Here is a 21,389-nt window from a genome sequence, read left to right as displayed (position 1 = left end):
AACCCTGTCTCTACTAAAAATACGAAAAATTAGCTGGGCGAGGTGGCGGGTGCCTGTAGTCCCAGCTACTCGGGAGGCTGAGGCAGGAGAATGGCATGAACCCGGGAGGCGGAGCTTGCAGTGAGCCGAGATCGCACCACTGCACTCCAGCCTGGGCAACAGAGTGAGACTCCGACTCAAAAAAAAAAAAAAAAAAGGCAGTTCTTTTTAATGTATGGATGTGTGTTGTTGTTGCTGTGGACCTTCTGGTTCCTGGACAGGAATGTGTTCTAGACATACCACCACCAGAGGATCCCTTTTCTTCCCCCAGAGGTTGAATGGGGAAGTGTAGTCTGTGGAGTTATCCATAGCTACTGCTTTCCATTTTGAATTTTTTATTTGGACAGTGTGGATTTGCTCAGTGATGTGTTTTTCATGCACAATTTCTGTCCATTTTAGTGGGAGCTGAAAGTCTCTGAGTGACCCATTCATCTGGATCAGACCAAGGCTGCCAGTTGGTCTTTCTGTAGTAGCTGAAATTTGGGAGTGAAATGCAAGTGAATAAAGGACATTTCCTGGTCTTGGGGGTGTCACAAAAGATCCGAGACATTGACCTTACCTGACTAGTTGGTCTTTCTAAGACCAAATCAAATCTCGATGAATTTAAACCTCAAGATAAAGCGAAGACCTTAGGTAACATATGATTTCCTCCAACAGTTAGTCTGGCCCATCAAGCAGAATTGAGATAAATACACACAGCCAGTGTATCCTTCAGCAAGCCTCTTTTAATGATTTAAAAAGAACTTCTAACTTTTACAAATAATTGTGTTCAGAGACAGACTTTCAATGTAAAGAAAAGAGCAAGGACCTAGCTCTCGTGGCAGAATGTAGAAACAGAAGCCTCCAGATTGCTCTCTGCAGATGCTAACGTGGCCCACTTTGTCCTCATATTCAGCCTGATCCTAAAGCCCTTACAACTAAGCCAATACCTGCTTGGATTCTTCTGACAACTGGCAAAGATGTGAAGTTCCACTTCTTATCTCACCACCTCTTAACCACAAATTGGCCCCAGTGGCTTTCAAAAGGGGGAAAAAATTGTGCGAGTTTGAGACTGTTTGTGTACTCATGACTAAAACCAAATCTGAGATCTTTGGAACTCTTAGCTGGCCCTGGGGCATGCGAGCCGCCTGTGCATCCCTTTGGTCCACCTGGAGGCCCGTGAAGACCTTCAGTGGAAGGAAGAGTGGGTCAGATGAGACGTGTCCATTTCATCAGTCAGCCATCGGTGACAGGCTGAATTCAGAGACCCAGGCCAGAGTGTACCAGCTACAAAATTTATCCAAGGATTCCAATTATGCTTTAAAAAATTCTACCAGAAGAAGTAAAAAACAATGTTTATATGTTAAGAAATGTAACAGAGTAGCTCTAATTTGATAATATAAAATAGCTCTGCCTCTATTCAAAACAGTTGATTTTAAAAGTAGGTATATAGTCGCTATACTTATTATTATTTTTAGATTGCTTTAAAAAGCATATGCGTCCCTATCTCTTTGGCAAGCACCCAGCGGTGAGTCACGCCCTGCACCCGCAGCAGCCGATCTGAGAGGCTGCTCCGGGAGCCTCCGTGAACTTTTCCAAACCCTCCATGCGGGCCGCACACAGGATGCCCGTGCCGGGTCGTTTCCCATCAGCTTCCAGCCACGCTGCTTGCTTGTAGCTAAAAGCAAGCCAGGGATGCCCGTGTCAGGTGAAGCTGCTTACGAGTCTCCATGGAAAGGCGGCGCTGGTGCTCCGGCACTTGGTTTGCTCGGTGCACTCTCTTCAGAGGTCGCCGACCGAGCCCTCCAGGCGGCTCCAGCTTAGGCGCCTCGGGATGCGGGCCGGGGAGACCTCCCGGGGCAGGAGCGGCCTCAGGGGCCAGCGGGCGCGTCGTTGGGGCCCAGCAGGAGCTTGGCGCCCTGTTTGTCGATGCTGGAGTTGATGCTGTCTGCGTCCTTCTCCGGCTCGGGGACGCAGGTGCAGCCCACGGGGATGGTGACATAGGCCTCGGTGTAGACGGAACGGCCGCCGGCGCAGGCGGGGGTGCGGCGCAGGACGACGGTGGGCATGTAGACAGGGGCGCTGCGGAAGCGCACGTCCTCCTCGCCGAACAGCCCGGTCAGGCAGCCCCGGCACAGGCAGTAGGCTTCAGGCAGGTACCTGGGGTACCTCGCCGGGTCGTAGGAGATTCTGCAGGGAGAGAGCACGGGTGAGGTCACGCCTGGGGGCAGCGCCGCGCCGCGCGCTGAAATCTCTGGTTAGAGTCACCGGGAAGGGCCTCGGGGACTGTCCTGTCCTCCGCCTGCGGGCGCGTGCGTGCGAGGCCCCCCGCCGACAACAGATCTGCCCAGCGCTTCCTTACATTTGAAATGACGGCACATCTAGCCAGCCCTGAGCCAGGCCGGAAAACTACTTCCAGAGTCTGGGCTAATGTGCGCAGAAAAATAAAATCTATGCCGCCTGCACGGGTGCCCACAGGTGCCACCAGAACAGAATGAGGCGCCCTGTCTGCCTAGGGCCCCGGAGCCGCTGCTTCCCGCCGGCAAGGCTCTGCAGACCCCGAGGGGAGCGTCCACCTGGGGCCTAGGCTGGGGGCAGGTAGGGCGGGTTTCAAGGACAGGCTTGGGGCAGGTCTAGAGAAAGAGCGGCTGGGGGCGGACAGTGCTGACTGGGCCGGTAGCCAGAGGCCTGCAGGGCTCTCACGGGAGTGAAGGACAAGAGCTTTCTCCATCAGGGAGATTTGGTGCCAAGTGCCAGCTCTCAGTGGCCTATGAGGTTCGGGGGCTCAGGAAGGCATAGGATCCTCTTCTTCCGTTTGTGTCTGAGGGACTAGAGCACGCCTGGGAGGTGAAGAGTCTAGAAATGGTGTGTTCTCGCCATTGGAAATGGATCCAGTGCCACCTCCGTGCCAGGACCTAAGGAGGGAGTCTGCGGGGGGGGGGGGGGGGGGGTTGGGAGGGAGGTGGTCTGGTGTAGGAAGAGCCCGAGGCCACCGGCCAGGCTGCCATCAGAGGAAGCCGGTGACTGACACAGGACTGCACCCAGCCACCTCTTGTGCTTGCGGAACCCCAGAGGGACATTTCCAAGCACTAGTCCACTGTTTCAGTGTGGGGGATGAGGTCGGACAGAAAGTCAGCAATGACTCCAAGGCTTCCAGTCGGGGTGGCCAGAGGATGGGGCAGCGCAGGGATCAGGAGCTTGGCCAGGTGGCCTTGCTGGCAGTGGAGCCCCAGAGGTGGGAGCCCAGGGTGAAGGCACCGGAGAGGGCAGTGGGACCGCCTGCAAAATGAACAAGTTGTCTCTGAAGCAAAAACAAAAAAGCACAATCTGACTTCATTTATTCATGCTTCCCTCCAACATACCAAATAGTTGTAGAATTTTTTTTCACAGGTCTCATGTCAAAGCATAGGGTCAAGGGACAGTCACCACTAGGAAGTACGAGAAAGAGTGTCCCTCAGATGGAATTTTAGAAAGATCCCTCAGACTATGGGGGGGAAGATGGGCTGGAGCCGCAGAGGGAGCTCTTGGCTGAAGGCAGAGTTTTAAGTTGTCCACCGATAGATGGTGATTAAATAAGATGATAGTCTCTGGGGGCACATGGAGGGAGAACAAATAGAGGCAGAGGAGAGCAGAGTACACCGACTTCCCGGGGAGAAGGCTGATGGTGGAGACTGGGTGCATCCTCAGTCCACGAAGGGCAGAGGCTTGAGGGGGCTGGGTCAAACCTGAACTTGAACCTGATGGAGCCAGGCTACCAGAAATAGAGAGAAATGACACTATGAGGACGTGACCAACAAAGGACGGAATGTAGGAAACTTGATATATCCCGTGTTGTTCCAGGAGAAAAACAAGAGGGAGGGAACCTACACGAGCGCCTTGAGTAGAGGAACACAAGCCGGGGGTGTCCTGGCTGGGCCCACACCTGCCGTCCTGGCGCAGGGACATGAAGCCAGCCGCTTCCACTCCCAGTATCACCACCTGCACAATCATTTATCAAACACATGCAACCCAAACTCAGGGACATTCCACAAAACGAGTGGCCGCTAGAGGTTGGATCCTAGGGCAGAAAGGGGCATTTGTGGACCCCCTAAAGAAGGCCTGCGGGGCAGATAACAGTGTCGTGTCTGTTCATTTTCCGATCTCAGCATTTTGCTGAGTGATGATGCTGACATTTGGGGAACCAAGGTAAATGGTATATGGGAACTCGTCCTAATTTCACAATAGTTGTGTTAGTTTGAAATTATTTCAAAATGAAGTATTAGAAAATAGAGAAAATCATTTATGGGACAATACAGAAATTTGACTGTGAACATGAGTGTGAGCATGTGTATGGCAGGTGTGTGGGTGTGGGCAGGTGTGTGTGAGCGTGGGCAAGTGGGTGTGGTCAGGTGTGAGTGTGGGAAGCTGTGAGCATGGGCAGGTGTGTGGGCAGATGGGTGAGCGTGGGAATGTGTGTGAGCATGGGCAGGTGTGTGTGGGTGAGTGTGGGCATCTGAGTGTGGGCAGGTGTGAGTGTGGGCAGGTGTCTGAGCGTGGGCAGGTGTGGGTGTGTGTGTGGGCATGTTTGGGCAGGTGCGTGTGAGCATGGGCGTGTGTGTAGGTGAGTGGGCAGGTGTGGGTGTGGGCATCTGTGTGGGCAGGCGTGTGTGATGGGCAGGTGTGCATAAGTGTGGATAGGTGTGTGGATGAGTGTGGGCAGGTGTGCGAGCATGGGCAGGTGTGAGCATGGGTAGTTGTGTGTCAGCATGGGCAGGTGTGTGTGGGGCAGGTGTGTGAGCACGGGTGTGTGAGTGTGGGCATGTGTGAGCATGGGCATGTGGGTGTGTGAGTGGGCAGGTGTGTCAGCGTGGGCAGGTGTGTTGAGGCAGGTGTGAGCGTGGGCAGGTGTGTGTTGGTGTGTGAGCATGGGCGGGTGTGTGAGCACAGGCAGGTGTGTGAGCACAGGCAGGTGTGTGAGCGTGGGCGTGTGGGTGGGGGCAGGTGTGTCTAAGTGTGGGCAGGTGTGTGTGGGCAGGTGTGAGCGTGGGCAGGTGTGTGTGGGTGTGTGAGCATGGGCGGGTGTGTGAGCACGGGCAGGTGTGAGCATAGGCATGTGTGTAAGTGGGCAGGTGTGTGTGAGCGTGGGCGTGTGTAAGTGGGCAGGTGTGTGTTTGAGCGTGGGCATGTGTGTGAGGAGGCAGGTGTGTCTGAGTGTGGGTAGGTGTGTGGGGGCAGGTGTGAGCATGGGCAGGTATGTGTGGGTGTGTGAGCATGGGCGGGTGTGTGAGCACGGGCAGGTGTGTGTGAGCGTGGGCGTGTGTATGGGTGGGGGGCAAATGTGTCTGAGTGTGGGCAGGTGTGTGGGGGCAGGTGTGAGCGTGGGCAGGTGTGTGTGGGTGTGTGAGCATGGGCGGGTGTGTGAGCACGGGCACGTATGTGTGTGAGCGTAGGCATGTGTGTGTGTAAGTGGGCAGGTGCGTGTAAGCGTGGGCATCTGTGGGCGTGTGTGTAAGCATGGACAGGTTGCGTGCTCACACGCACGCGGCATGCAGCAGACTGGAGTCATGGTGAGCTATTCGAGAGGTGCACAAGAGCCCTGGAGACCACAGCAGTTAGTCTGTGATCTTGCTCCTGGAAACTCATGAAGGGCACCGGGCAGCTGCACACACGTGAGATGTGGTTTTGGAAAGGCTGTCAGAACAGTACCGAGGATGTGCCGCAGGAAAACCAAAGGCGGGCGGGCGGGTCTCAGTCTCTTCACGGGTGGGGTGAGTGACGTGAGGGCATCGCCCAGCCCTCTGAGTTCTCGTCACCTGGGACTGGTCTTTCCGTGCCCTCGGTATGTAGGTAACTGCTCATATTTCACCATCGTTTGGGTTCTTCATGAACAACTGTCACTCAGGCGTCACCCCCGGTAGTTTTGTAGGTGATAACTGACAGTCACTTGGATGCGGTGAGGGTCAGAGTTTCATCCGCCTAAAAATATACAGCGCAGCCCTGCACTGGACTTGGGACTGAAATTGCCCCCGCCGCTGGGATGCCTCTGGGCTAAGGCCTCTGACAAGACACTGCCCCCCATGGCTGCCTGGGCCATGGGAGATCAGAGGCATGAACAGGGGCGGGTTTCAGGCAGTTCTATCACAAGGGGAAGGTGCCGCTAAGCGGGGTGCCGTGCATCTACCATACCCTGCTGCCCAGGGCGCGGGGGCTTGAGGCCTGCAGTCCCAGAGAAGCAGAAAGACAAGGCCTGTGCCTTTGGAAGGATCCAGCGGGGGCCTGGGAAAGAGGTCATGAGAGAAGCCCTAGGGCCCTCGCTGGCACAGACACAGAGCTGAAGTCCCTCACCCCAGCTTCCTGCCTGGAGTCTGGGGACATCAACAGCTAGGTGTGCTTTTCGGTTAAGGAAAGCTGCCACCAAAAAGAAACAGCAAGAAACTGCAACGGGAGCCTTTTCTCTTACCAAACACGGACAAGCAACCGAGCAGAGTTCTGCCCTGTGCCGCGCCTCCTGTGGGCAGTCATTCTTTTGTCTTCACATTTTCTGCGTGCTGCTCTGCAGAAGCTTGGCACCAGGGCATTCTTGAAACACATCAAGCTTTCCCCTCTGATGGGATCGCAGAAGTGTCCCTGGCCACGTGGGAAGCTTGGCTTGAGCGAGTGACAGGTGGCCCGGCTTAATCCAGGAACAAAGGACGAGTCCTCCAGGGATGATTAGAGGTGATGGAAACTGAGCTGGGAGAGGAATGTAAGTGACAGCAGAGACAGAAAAAGAGCCCTGCCCCTGGGGCCGGACGCGGTAGGAAACAATTTGAAGCGGCTCCGGAGCTCTGAAAACAATGAACACATTCCGAGGGAGGATCAGGCCACCTGATGTGTCCTCTAACCGATGCCCAAGGACAGCTGGGGCGCTGGTTGGCACACGCGCCTTGATGTGGCTCACCCTCCCACCTTGCAAAACATGAAATGATTTCAGAGCAGCAGGGGCTCAGGATGACTGTTTATCTCACAGCAGTTGAAAGACCCCATCCCAGGAACAAAGTGGGGGCAATGCCTTCTCCAATCTTGGCTAGAACCCACGAGCACCGAAATGTGTCCGTGGAGACAGCCTGCCTCGGTAGCGTGGCTCGCCAGATCCGAAGGTCAATGAGTTCAACCCAGCAGACTCTCTTAAAAGGGGAGGATGGAATCATTAAGAGTCTGGGACCTAAAACTGTAGCCCAACTTAGTCACCACCCAGTAACCTTGGGCAGAGAGAGAACTCCACCTTGCCTGGTTCTTTGCAAAGTGAAGGAGATGGATTTGATCAGCACTTCCCACAATTTCCTAACGGCAGGACTGATCATGTGACATTTTCACCAATGTTTTATGCTTAGAAAAGACACTGGCAATACTTTGAGTCTCTAAGGTCTTGGAAAATTCCAATTAATCTATAAAGTCAGTGCAATTCTAACGAAATCCCAGAAAGATTTCTCTGAGAACTTGGCAAGCTGATCCTAAAATTCATAGAGAGAGAAGAAAAGGGCCAAGAATACTCAAGACAATTTTGAAAAAGAAATGAGGGGGCAGACTCACGCCAGCAGATCTCAAGACGTTATACAACCATGGTAATACCAAGACATCCGCCGTCCTCTGGGGACACTGAGGGACATGTAGCATCCCTCTCCAAGAGCTGAGAGTCCTGTGAAAAACACTAACCTTTGCAAGAGATAAGAAGGCGGCATAAACAAGATTTCCAAAATGTGGTTTTCAGACCACCTGCATGAGGCCTATATGGGACTCCTGTTAAAAGTGTCGATTCTGGCCGGGCGCGGTGGCTCATGCCTGTAATCGCAGCACTTTGGGAGGCCTCTTGAGCTCAGGAGTTTGAGACCAGCCTGGGCAACAGTGAGACTCTATCTCTACAAAAAATATGTAAAAGAATAAAAATGAGCCAGGCGTCGTGGTGCGTGCCTGTAGTCCTAGTTCCTTAGGCTGAGGTGGGAGGATCCCTTGAGCCTGGGAGGTCGAGGCTGCAGTGAGCCATGATCACGCCACTGCACTCCAGTCTGGGTGACAGAGTGTAACTCTGTCTCAAAAAAATAAAAACAAAAAAAGATGTATAGATATATCTATATTTCAAAATAAAACTTTTAAGTTAAAAAAAAAATTTTTAATGCAAATTCTCAGACTTAACACTACACCCAAGGAGTCGGAAGCTCTCCACACTAACAAGCTGTCCAAGTGATCTGTTTCACTCATTTAAGCTGGGGAGTCACTGATTCAAATGAATCAGCAGAAACCCATTTCTGGCTGCACAGTCAACAACGTAAGCGCTATCCCTAAAGGCTAGCTAGCCATTGGCTAAGCTCGGATCTATCTATCGATTTGCAGCTGATGGCAAACAATTGGATGATTGCATTTCCCAAGTGGGTGTGAATTTCATGACCATACCGGCCCAGGACTTCTACATTTCCTCTAATGAGTACATAAGGTCATTATTAACCCAGTAAGCAATCAGTGTTGCCAATGGGATGGCTTCCCTGGAGGCACACAAATGAGCTTATAAAAAATAGTAATCAGTGTCCCCCCCACCCCCAGAGATTCTGAATCACTTGCTCTAGACTGGAGCGGGGGGCTGGTCTTTTTTAAAACCTCCCCAGATAATTCTAATAGACAGCCCTGGTATAGACCAGTTGGTCTCTATGTTTAAGAGAAGTAATGAGTCACGAAGACAGGTTTGTGTTAGCCTTCCGATCTCTCACTTTCCCTTTGGAGCAAGCCCAGCAGCTGGGAGGGGGAATGGTTTTGAGACCACAGGGGAAGGAAGGGGCAGGACCGCCACGTTGGAAGCACTATGTGCAGCCAGGCCGGCTGTGGGGCCAGGGCCGGGTATAGTAGGGCTCTGTTGGCTGGCCAGGGAGTAACTGGAGACCACAAACAGCTTCCCTGTTGCCAAGCCGTGGCCAGCAGACCCATCAGCTCCACCCTCCTTCCATGCGCTAAGGCCCCAGGGAGCCAAAGATCTTCAATATGTGCTGCCAAGAAGCTCTGAAAAATGCTTTTCTGGCCCCTACAAGAAAACATCAGTCGTGCATTTCTCATGAAAGAGGACATGGAAAAATCAGCCTGGGATAGCAATGAGGTCCGCCCAGGGCACGGATCCCCACTGGCTTCCCCAGGCCAAGGAGAACTAGCGGTCAGTCCTGCCCTGTCTGGGGACTGAGGTTGACTTTGGTGCAATCCTGAACTTAACATCAAGGTCAGGGCTCCAGAATGAACCCGGCTCCTCTGCCAACTGAGCTGGCTCAGGGCTATTAGGAAAAAGAAGGCTTATTAGCCTGCCCACCCTCTCCTCTCACTCGTGAGGAAACTGAGGCACCAACAGAGTAGCGGACTTGTCCAAAGTCTTCCAGCTCTCCTGGGTTAGCCCAGCCACCTGCACTGCCCCCCACAGCCAAGCTGCCTAAGCCTCACAGTAATAACAGATGCGGTGTGCGGTTTGTGGCTATTTAGCAGCCAGCCAGGCACTTGGTAAACAGTGAGGCTACAACAAGGAAATCCATTTATTCTGGGGAAATTCGTTCATCTGGGAGGTAGGGGAAGAGGACAGAAAGACTAATGTTTTGGAAAAGAATTTGGAAGATAATTCAGAAAAAAAAGTTTTACAGAGGGAAAGGGAGAAAAAGAAACGAGAATGAGAACCCACATTTCTTGAAGGGTTTTATTCTTTTGTCATGGCAAATGCCACACATTCATTGCAGCTGGGAAACATCTCTTCAAAGGAAAAACACGACTCATGCCCACGGGGTGGCTTAACTCTCCGCCCGGGAGAAGCTGCAGAATCTGGGTTCAGAGCCATCTTTGAAGTGTCTGTCCTTGGGGCAGGCGCCTGTGCGCACCAAGGGGGGAGTCCACCCGACCGCCAGTGAGTTGTCGCCACAACACTGGTTATGAGGAATAATCACTATCACAACATGAGCCTGGACTCTTTAATTCCGGAAGAGTTTCCGGTAGATTCTTTTCTCTTTGGCCTCTTATTTAGTGAGCAGTGTGCTCATTGCCAGTTTTTCATGTGTCACTTCTGGAAGACAGACACCATGAGGAGTTTCACTTCATGGCATGTGCGGAACTTCCTGAATTTGCCCAAATCATTCTGTTGGCATTAGGGCACATACATTTTATTCAGGTGAGGAGCATTGCAAGAGGCGCTGATGGAATGAAATATTATCATCATCCCTGGTTACTCTAAGAATGCTAAAGTAAAACCCAGGCAGTAAGGGGAAAATAACTATCAAAGCAAAACGAACACACCTATTTTCAGAACGAGAGACTTTAATCCCATAACAATGCTCCTGACAATGCTTTTATTTTTACCCTGTGAAACAGTGATAGGTGCAGTAGAGCCTGCTGTATTTTAAGAAGCCGGGGCAAGGGGGGAGTAGCGGGGTCTGTGCTGTACCTTGGCCAGTTCAAGGTCATTTATGCATACAAACATTTTAGGGGAAAATACCAACATTTCTTAAATAAGCTGCTTTAAACAATGAGTGTCTCTTTTTCTCCAAGAATGAATGAGGATGAACAATGTCCCGCCGGCCGTCTCACAGGCTGTGACTGAGACCTTCCCAGCCAGGCAGCAGAGCCCTCTGTCCTTCACTCTTCCTTTTTCTAACGCCCTCGTTTTCTCAACAAAGCGTTGTCATTAGAGGATGGCGGCGAAAGGACACTGCACCTGTGCTCATGTAGTATGTACAGAGACTCCGTGAAGGCGTGGCTTAGTTTGCTTTAAGACATTAGAAAATAACCCACAGTTTGGAAGCAGGGACCCAAGGGAAAACGTTATAAAAAAGAAAGAGGGCGGGAGGAAGGAAAGAAGGGAGGGAGGGAGAAAGGAAGGAAAGAAGGGAGGGAGGGAGGAAGGAAGGAAAGAAAAGAAAGGAAAAAAGAAAAAAGAGAAAGAAAGAGAAGAAAGAAAAGCACCTCCCATCCCCAAATTCCACAGACCACGCGGTGGGCCGGCCCCGGCAGCCAGTGCGCTGGGCGAGGACGCTGGCGCCGTGCTGCCCCCTGTCGGCCACAGACGCCGCTGCAGACACCTTCGCCGGCCGGTGCTCAAGGCAGTGGGGACGCGCGTACCATAGGGGTCTCAGCCTGCAGGGTGGGTTTTTTTTTTTTTTTTAGCGTCGGCACACACATTTGAAAGTGCATAAAAGAGAGACATGCATTTGTTAAAGGGGTAGAGGATAAATGGGAGTTTGTTTCTGAGACGTAGTTTTGCTCTGTCACCCAGGCTGGAGTGCAACGGCGCGATCTCGGCTCACCGCAACCTCCGCCTTCCGGGTTCAAGCGATTCTCTTGGCCTTAGCCTCCTGAGTAGCTGGGATTACAGGTGTGCGCCAACACACCCGGCTAATTTTGTATTTTTAGTAGAGATGGGGTTTCACCATGTTGGTCAGGCTGGTCTTGAACTCCTGACCTCAGATGGTCTTGAACTCCTGACCTCAGATGATCCACCCGCCTCGGCCTCCCAAAGTGCTGGGATTACAGGCATGAGCCACTGCACCCGGCCTGGAGTCTTAACAAGAAGGATAGCTGTAGTGAGGATAACTTTCTCTAACATTATACTCCTAATCTCTCTTTCTCTAATGTTATAACCCCTTTGATAAATTTTTTAAAAAAGATTTGATGGAGAGAAAGTGATGCGAACAGTACCTTGTGACTGCAGGAGCAGTGTCAGGGTCTGTGGTTCCTGGCCGTATTCCAGGGGCCCTGCCCACCAGCCCCCAGACAATATTTGATGAATGAATGTAACCCTGGGTTTCAATATTGGTCAAGTGGAATAATTAATGGACAGCCCACATGGGAAACAGGTCGCAGTGAATCGGCCATTGCTGAACTGCCCACAGGTAACTGGAAGCTGAACTTGGGCACATTTAGTAAGTAGGGGATGTCCTTAGGTACGCTGAGAGCCGCCAGTCTTCACAGCTGTATAGCATTTTATCTGACTAGCTGCCTATAGGCGGTCATTCAGGTGACTTCCAGTCCCTGGCTATTACACATCTGTATCCCAAGGTGGCGCTTTTCAAATGAAATCCCTGAAGGGAATTTATTTTCTTCTGATTTCCCCTCTTCCCAAATGTCATCTGCTGAAATTCTGGTACTTGGGTTCTCCACAGGAAAATACTGGCTTCCTTCAGCCGGGGTACCTGAACTGTACCTGCACTGGGCTGCTGGGGAGGGTCTCATGGCCTCTTCGAATGCCGTTGGTGACCTAGGGTGTCTATTTGAAAGTTACTTGACCTCCTGTCCCCTGTTCTCCCTACTCTCCTTTACTCTCTGCTATGGTCTGTGTCCCTCCAACAGCTCATGTGTTAAAAACTCAGTTGCCATGGTAACAGTGTGGGAGGCGGGGCCTTGAAGAGGTGACTGGGTCAGGAGGGCTCTGCCATCCTTGGAGGGGTTCCTGGTAAAAGGATGAGTTCCGCCCTTCCCTCTCTGTCACTTGCTTCCACCTTCCAGCGTGGGACGACTCTCACCAGATGCCAGCACCAGACCCTTGGGCTTTCCAGCCTCCAGAGCCATAAGCCAAATCAACTTGTATTTTTTTTTTGGGGGGACAGAGTTTCACTCTTGTTGCTCAGACTGGAGTGCAATGGCACGATCTCAGCTCACTGCAACCTCCACCTCCCCGGTTCAAGTGATTCTCCTGCCTCAGCCTCCCGAGTAGCTGGGATTACAGGTGTGTGCCACCACGTTCAGCTAATTTTGTATTTGTAGTAGAGCTGGGGTTTCTCCGTGTTGGTCAGGCTGGTCTTGAATTCCTGACCTCAAGTGATCCACCCACCTCGGCCTCCCAAAGTGCTGGGATTACAGGCGTGAGCCACCACGCCTGGCCAACTTGTACTCTTTATAAATTACCCCCTCTGTGGTATCTGTGATGGCAGCAGAAAATAGCCTAGGACACTCCTTGTCCTTTTCTTTGTTTACCTCCCGACTACAGCTATCCACAGAGTTGTTTACTGTAAAATAAATTAGGTGTAGTTTCTTAAATTGTCCAGAGGAAAGGAGTTAAAGAAAAAAGTAACAAGGCCTAAAAATAAATTATTGCACATTATTCATAACCTAGAGAATAGTTATCTTTAGACGACTACCAAAAATCTGAAAACATAAGCTGTTAAAAAATATTCAGAGTTCTGTACTGGTAGGTGTTTATCTTTGGGTTTTTTTTTTTTTTTTTTTTTTTTTTTAGACAGAGTTTTGCTTTTGTTGCCCAGGCTGGAGTGCAGTGGCGCGATCTCAGCTCACCGCAACCTCCGCCTCCCAGGTTCAAGTGATTCTCCTGCCTCAGCCTCCCAAGTAGCTGGGATTACAGGCATGTGCCACCATGCCTGGCTAATTTCGTATTATTATTATTATTTTTTTTAGTAGAGATGGGGTTTCTCCATGTTGCTCAGGCTGGTCTTGAACTCCTGACCTCAGGTGATCCACCCACCTCGGCCTCCCAAAGCGCTGGGATTACAGGCGTGAGCCACTGCGCCCAGCCTGTCTTTGGGGTTTCATCATAAATGAATGACGTATGTCTTAAACTTCAATAAACCTCAGTGTTCTTACAACATATTTCTTAATATATCAATCTGACTTTTAAAAACTTGCTGAGCAACCCAATTGACTTTATTTTTGGCATTTTTGTTTTTAAAGCTAAAGAGAAACAAACATTATGCCACAAAGTAAATGAAAAAATATTTTTGTATTCTGGAAGCTGAATGTTGTTTTCTAACAGCACACTGGGTGGGACTTGGGCTAGACGGAACCAGAGAGGTCCAGGATGACTCCTGGCTCTACTATTTCCTGTCTGTCACCTGGGGCCAATGCCTTCATCTTTCCAGGTCTGGGCTCCTCACCAGGAGCACAAACCACCCATGGAGTCGCAGGAATTCTGAAAATCCATCCAGATGTCTGCAGTGCCTCTTCAGGAAGCCCCAGAGCCTTTAAGAGCAAACGCTGCCCTTCAACCAATGCCCTTGGTATGTCCCAGGCTGCTGTTTGTGCTGAAGCTTCATTTTCTCAGTATCTGCTTTTTTCTCGTTGTTGGAGAAATTCCCTTTCTGCTCTCAACTTAAAAACTAACATGTCTTTGAAATAAGGAATATGTGCACATGGCAGAAAACTTTAACAGATACAAGAGTAAAAAGTAGGTCTCCTCCCCAACTCCAGCCTCCAGAGACCCTCATAAGACGCACCACAGTACCCACGTTCTAAGGATGCCTGTGTGCGTATATGTGTAGGCGCTGAAAACAGAATGTGTCGTATGTACATATTACATCATATTTTCCCTTTTAACGTAGAAATGCAGCATGCTATATACCCCTTTCCCCGCTTTGTATTGGTGAGTGATTGATCCACTTATGACTTTTAGAGCTGCCTCATTCTTCCTTATAGTGTATAATATCTAACTCGGTGCCTGTTGGTGGATGTTTAGGTAGCTTCCAATCCCTTGCCATTACAGCAGTGAACACATATCCTTGTACACATATCATTTGGCACATGGGCAAGTGTGTCTGAAGGGGAAATACTAAGTTAAAGGGTGTGTGAATTTAAAATCTTGATATTTAACACCAAATTGCCCTCCATAAAAGTTGTGCTGATTCATACCCCTGTACTTGGATGAGAATGCCTTTCCTTCACAACCTTGCCGACGTAGCCTGCTGGGTGCCAGGAAAAAAAAAAAAAAGGGCATCTTAGTATAGTCTCCACATGCACTTCACTTATGCCTGATGCTAGCGTTGCTTTCTGTGTCAAGCGTTTGAGTCATTTGACCTTCCTTCCCCGGGAACAGTCCCGATCTTTGCTCATCTTTCCATGACGTCACTGGTCCTTTTCTTTTCTTTTCTTTTTTTTTTTTGAGACAGAGTCTCGCTCTGTCATCCAGGCTGGAGTGCAGTCGTACAATCTCAGCTCACTGCAAGCTCTGCCTCCTGGTGCCCACCACCACTCCTGGCTAATTTTTTTTTTTTTTTTTTTGTATTTTTAGTAGAGATGGGGTTTCACCATGTTAGCCAGGATGGTCTCGATCTCCTGACCTCGTGATCCTCCTGCCTCAGCCTCCCAAAGTGCTGGGATTACAGGCGTGAGCCACCGCACCCGGCCGTCACTGGTCCTTTTCTTACTGATTTGTGGGAGCTCTTTAGGAATGAGCTCTTTGTGACTTGGGTTGCAAACATTTTTTCCCAGTTTGCCCTTGTATTTTTCTTATTTTACTTTACCAAGAAGAAATGGTGTATAATTATGTAACTTCATTTCTCAATCTTGTCTTCTGTGACTTTTGGGGACTGTGAGCAGCTAAATAGGGCCTCCTCCACTCCAAGATTATAAATATAATTGCTTGTGTTTTTCTCTGCTTTTGTGGGTTTTTTACATTTAAATCTTTGATTCATCTGGAATTTTCACAGAGGAGTGAGGCCCAGGCTGTCCCAACACCATTTACTGAATGACCCAGGTCTCCATTCCATCCGTATGGAAAGCCACCTTCCAAATGCCTATTGTAAAACTTATCCACCTAAAGTGATCCTTGCTGTGCCCATCAGTACTCCTGACGTTCAGTCCATCTCCCTATCTGTCTTTCTCAGCATTCTCTCTGACTGCTGTGCCTTTAGGGTGTGGTGGCTTGGGCCTGTAATCCCAGCACTTTAGGAGGCCAAGGCAGGCAGATCACTTGAGGCCAGGAGTTCGAGACCAGCCTGGCCAACATGGCCAAACCCCGTCTCTACTAAAAATACAAAAATTAGCTGGGCGTGGTGGCATGCACCTGTAATCCCAGCTACTCCAGAAGCTGAGACAGGAGAATTGCTTGAACCCAGGAGATGGAGGTTGCAGTCTGCCAAGATCATGCCACTGCATTCCAGCCTGGGTGACAGAGCAAAACCCTGTCTCAAAAGAAAGAAAGAAAGAAATACCACCTGACCCTGTGCCCAGCCTGCAGGTGGGCACTCCTCTACCCAGTCCCCACCCTCAGACACTCCACCAAGGAACAAGCCCTGGCCTGGCACTATGGCTTATGCCTGTAATCCCAGCACTATGAGAGGCTGAGACAGGAGGGTCACTTGAGCCCAGGACTTCAAGACGAACCTGGGCAACAAAGTGAGGCCCCCATCTCTAAAAAAACAAAACAAAAAAACTAGCTGCATGTGGTGGTGCGCACCTGTGGTCTCAGCTACATGGGAGGCTGAGGTAGGAGGATCCCTTGAGCCTAGGAGGTCAAGGCTGCATTGATCTGTCTGTGTCACTGCACTCCAGGCTGGGTGGCAGAGCGAGATTCTGTCTAAAAGAAAAAGCCTGTCCTTCCACAACATCTTTTAGTAGAGGCTCCACACTTCCATTGGCTCACTATTTCTTTTCCTTTTTTTTTTTTTTTTTTTTTTTTTTTTTTTTGAGACAAGTTCTCACTCTGTTGCCCAGGCCAGAGTGCAGAGGCACAATCATAGTTCACTACAGCCTCAGCCTCCCTGGCTCAAACTTCCCAAGTAGCTGGGACCACAGGCAAACATGACCACACCTGGCTGTTTTTTTGTAGTGATAGAGTCTCATACTATGTTGCCCAGGCTGGTCTCAAACTCCTGGGCTCAAGTGATCCTCCCACCTCCACCTCCTGAGTAGCTGGGGATTTACAGGTGAGCCACTGGGCCTGGCTGGGTCTCACTTTTTCTAATCTTCCCAATAACCCAAAAGATGGTGAGAGGTGATTGGAGGGAGGAGGGCAGAGAGGGCTCTCCTGGCAGGAAAATGCAGGAGCAGCTTTGGCAGTCAGCAATCTGGAGTCCCAGCCCAGCAGCCATCCCCTGAAGACTGTCCTTCCTTCAGCAAATATAAGCCACCCACCTCCGTTTGCCCATGGGGAGTGATCTCATCACTGTTGCTAAATAATATGAAAAATGATGCACATGACACCTTCAGCCACCCTGCTGCAGCTGCCACTCCTGCTCCTGGGACCACCCGGCACTGAGGTTCCACACGTGGGCAGATCTGGGTGGCCCAGACCACGATCCCCGAACCCTGTGTGTCATTCTCATCCATAACCTCCCTCGGCTTCCAGATCCTGCCTGGGGCGACATAGGTGTCATCTGTAGCAAGGGCAACTCAATTTAAATTCCCACACACAGAATGCCAGCGCTGCTAACTCTCAATGTGTCCTCCAGCCCTGCTCTGTCTCCTGAGCTCCAACCAGTCATTGTCACCTGTACGCCTTTCAGGCAGGCAAAACTCAACAGGCTTGATACTAAATTCATTATTTCCTCCCACAACACTTGTTCCTAAGTGTATTTTCTCATTTTGCTCAAATATCATCAACAACCCAAGCCAGAAACATGAGAGACATGCCTTTGGGAGGCTATATACTACTCTTAGGCCCTTGGCCCAGCCTGTGGGGAGCCACGGGTTTGCCTGAGAGTTCGAATCTGCTATAGAAAGCAGGGCCAGCAGCTTCTGTCCAGAGAAGTTAATCTCTGGTTCTGAGAGATTCCTCATGTGGCTTTAATCCTATTTGGTATATCAGAAGCATAACACGAGGTTAGAGAAAGAAGAATGCCGTAGTCCATCCCTTCGGGTCCCGGAAACGGAGGGAAGAGAGAGAAAGGCAAGAGCACCAAGACACCAGAATGAATGGCGCCATGTGTGTGCCCTGCAGGCTCCAGCTGAAGGACAGGAGTGAGAAGGGCGGGAGGGGTCCCACCCAACTTCCCCGTGGGCAGGGGCTCTGAGGGGGCTCTGCCACAGTGAGCTTGGTCCTCTGCAGAGTAGCCAGGAGGCAGGAGGCCCTAAAACTTGGCTTCCCAGGACAGCATAGGGGTCCTGTGTGTTGTTGAGTAAAAGGAAATCTCTCTACCCAGCAGCCGGCAGGGAGAGGCTCCAGGAAAGCCCAGATGCGTTTTAGACAAAATCATCACATTTCCTCTGACTCTCCACAGCACTTGTTTTCTTTAATGAGCATCTTTCACGCTGATCCTAGTCTCCCCTTCCCACCGCGCTGCCTGAGTGAAGCCCTAGGTCCTTTGGATGGAAGTGCTGGAGCGCATTGTCCAATCCATGCCCCATTGGGACACCCTCCTAAACCAGAGTGACTGTATGGCTTCCTCCATCTCAAGTGTCAAGACTTTTTTTTTCTTTAATTTTTATTTTAGAGACGGGGTCTCGCTTTGTTACGCAGGTTGGAAGGCAGTGGCGCCACCACAGCTCACTGCAGCCTGAACCTCCCAGGCTCAATCTATCCTCCCACTTAAGCCTCTGGAGTAGCTGGGACCACAGGCACGTGCCACCACACTTCACTAATCCTTAAAAATTGTTTGCAGAAATGGGATCTCGCTATGTTTCCCAGGCTGGTCTCGAACTCCTGGACTTAAATCCTCCTGCCTTGGCCTCCCAAAGTGCTGGGATTCCAGGCATGAGGGTGAAGCTCCGCACTGCTGACAAGGCGGGGATCCAGCTCCTGCGCCTGTCTCCAGCCTCACATTGATGCCCACCCCACAGGCAAACACCTCGCCTACGCCCCCCCACCGCCCCCGCTCGCCTTGTGGCTCTCCCCATTTTCCAAGCGCTTTGTTCCCGCTTGCTATCAGCTGTCCCTTCCCTCAGCACTGCCTTTGTAGGCGACTTGCTCTCCTCCATCAAGACTCAGCTCTTTCACGAAGCCTTTCTTGACCTCTGTGGCCCTGTGAGGCCTTGCCCCCTAGGGCAGCTCCTCCTGCTCCAGCTAGAGGGAAGACGGTCACAGGTGCCTGCTGAGGACACTGCCGCACCCTGCCTACACGCCCCCAACTTCTCCAGCCTTCCCCTTCTGCAGGCTGTCCCTTTCTTCTGAAATGACCTCTGCTCCAAGACCAAAATACTCTCGAAACTGTTCATGTCACTTCATGCACTGCCTGGTGGTGTGGTTTCTTTCCCAATTATCCCCACTCCTTCCTTAGGCTATTAAACTAGAGGGGCTCAGAGGGCGCCTCCCAGGGCTCCACTCCAGCAGCCTCTGGACCACAGGGGCACTCAGGAAATATGTGGATAGTACCGCGCACCCCCCAGCAGCACCTCCCCGGGCCCCCTGTGCAGAGTACGGCCCACATCACTGTGTCCACATCAGGGAAGGGTCCCCGGCTAGTGCCTTGCGGACCCATCCAACCTGGAGGAGATGAGGTGTTCAAGAGATACGTGTTGCATAGGAAATACTGGAGGGTAAAGAGGGGAAGCAGGTCTCCTTCAAGGGAGGTGGTGGGGGTGGGCCTTCGCGGTTTAGGAATTGCCCCCCGGTGCTCCAACTGCCCCGCCCCACCCCGCCTCATCGCAGCGCCCCCCGCACCCCACCCCACCCTACCGTACCCTACCCTGTCTCGCCCCGCACCACCCCACCCCTACCTGCTCCGCCTCGCCCCGCGTGCCACGCCCCCTCCGCGTCGCCCCGCCCCAACCACCTCCCCTTCCCCGCCCCACCCTCCCCGCCTGCCCGGCCTCGGCCCGGCCCCACCCACTCTCCCCGCCCAGCCCTGCCCTCCCCACCTGCCGGGCCCCGCCAGGACGCGCCCGCGGCTCACCTGTAGGCCCAGGGCGACACGCTGCGCAGGTTGGTGGGCGGCCGGAAGCGGCGGTCGGCGGGCCTGCCCCCTGCCGGGCAGCTCGCGTTGCGCGCCTGCTCACGCGGCCCCAGCTGCAGCGTGTGGTGGAAGGCGCTGAGCACGCCGGCCGCCAGGCGCCCGTACAGCTGCTCCAGTAGCTCCTCCGGCCGGTCCGCGCAGCCCCGCGGCCGCGCCGGGCGCCTGCCCGCCCTTGGGGCGCCCGCGGCCCAGCTCGGCGGCAGCGCCAGCAGGAAAACGGCTACCAGCATCCAGACCTGAGGGACAGGCCACGCTCAGCGTCCGCGCGCGCCGGAGGAGCCCGCCTGCGCCCCGCGCCCGTGTCCCGCCCGCGGCGCCCGGAGCCGGCGGGCGCCTCCCCTCGCCCCGCGGAGCCAGAGGCCGGCCCGGAGGATGGGAGCCGCGCGGGCGGGCCCCAGAGCGCCCTCCCCGCCTGCCCGCCGCCCGCGGGGTCCTCGGGGCCCAGCCCGGCGCCGGCCCGCGCGCCCCCGGCCCCCGCCGCCGCCGCCGCCCCGAGCCGGGGGCCGCACGGGGGGCGGGTGCGGGGCGCGCGTGCACGTGTGCGTGTGCCTGCCGGGTTGCTGCGCCGCGGGCTGCGAGTGCTTGTGACCCGCCGCACCCTCACCCCCGGGCGCGCCATCCCTGCGCCGCCGCCAGCGAGGGAGCCCCGGAGCCAGAGACGCCCTGACCCGCCGCCTCGCAGACCCACCCTTGCCCCTGCGCCTCGTCATCCGCCCTCCCCAGCCAGCCCGCGCAGGGTCCGGGGCCCGCTTTTCCGCGAGAAGCCCCCTGTGGTCTTTCCTCGTACCCGGGGACTCGGACCGAGAAGCCGACTGAGCGAGGTCGCCGCCCGGCCTCACGGACACAGAGCGACTCTGCACCTTTCGCCTCCAGGAGCTGAAAACATTTTGTCACTTGTGCAGTGTACTCACCAGTGCCCCCAACATCTTCTCCCCCGAAAACGCTTTCAGATTCGCGCCGAGATGGGGCGACGCGGCGGCTCTTGAGCGGAATAACCCGAAGGGCCACGCAAACTGGGGCTTCCAGCCGCAAGCATGCGGCGGGGCGCCCAGGGCCTGGGGTCGCGCGCTCAGGGCCTGTGCTGCGCCACGCAGGAGGAGGAGAGGGCTGGCCCTGCCGGGCGCGGGTGCGGGCCCGACTGGCTGAAGGAGGAGTGGGGACTGGCCTGGAAGTCTCCGGAGCAGAAAAGTGGGGCCGACAGGATGGAGTTGGGGGAGGCCGATTTTGGCTCAGAGAGATTTCTCTATTAAGGAAAGCAGTCCAAGAATAGGCCCCCTGGAAGAGGAATGCGCTCAAACCCAGAGGGATTCTCCTTAGAGCTACCTCTTGAGATTCTGTACTTCGAGGAAATTAGAGATTTTTTTAAATCTCTATTTTTAATAAGGTGGGAGGAGGCTGTTGCTCCTTTCTCCTCAACAACATGAAATGATCCTGTGCCTCTATCCAACAACTCTACAACAAAGCACTGAATACTTCCCTGACTGGCACTTTCATGGCTGTTCATGGGCATCTCTTGGTCTATGACGACGATGTTGGAGAGTTCCTACTCCGTGATAACTCAGTTCTAAGTGCAAGCAGTCACGTGAAATGAGCCTGATAGTCTGCGAATGAAGAAACTAAAACGAACTATGTTATATACTTCATAACACAAGACAACGTGCTCGTTTGTTCATTCTGCAAGTAAATGCTTAATGCTTCCTAGGTGGCAGGCTAATGAATATGATCATTTTAAAGCAGTCATGCTTTGAAAATAACCCATTCCAGCTGTAAGCTTTTTGAAAGTGT

General features: G+C 52.7%; 1 protein-coding gene across 2 annotated transcripts; it reads right to left on the bottom strand.

Moving 5' to 3' along the window:
- Positions 1–746: 746 nt before the first annotated feature.
- Positions 747–21,156, bottom strand: IL17D (interleukin 17D). Of its 2 annotated transcripts, none has more exons than XM_031001336.3 (3): positions 20,516–21,156; positions 19,545–19,840; positions 747–2,208 (listed from the first exon to the last, which is right to left on the bottom strand). In XM_031001336.3, the coding sequence occupies exons 1-3, from the start codon at positions 20,528–20,530 to the stop codon at positions 1,890–1,892; spliced, it is 630 nt and encodes a 209-aa protein (XP_030857196.1). In that variant the 5' UTR covers positions 20,531–21,156; the 3' UTR covers positions 747–1,889. The 2 variants fall into 2 exon arrangements, with proteins under 2 accessions (XP_030857196.1, XP_055216150.1); XM_055360175.2 differs by lacking the exon at positions 20,516–21,156 and adding an exon at positions 20,209–20,493.
- Between the last annotated feature and the right edge of the window lie 233 nt (positions 21,157–21,389).

The sequence above is a fragment of the Gorilla gorilla genome, chromosome 14 (assembly GCF_029281585.2).
Source record: "Gorilla gorilla gorilla isolate KB3781 chromosome 14, NHGRI_mGorGor1-v2.1_pri, whole genome shotgun sequence".
Lineage (NCBI taxonomy): Eukaryota > Metazoa > Chordata > Mammalia > Primates > Hominidae > Gorilla > Gorilla gorilla.
This window is presented reverse-complemented; position numbering and strand designations above follow the sequence as displayed.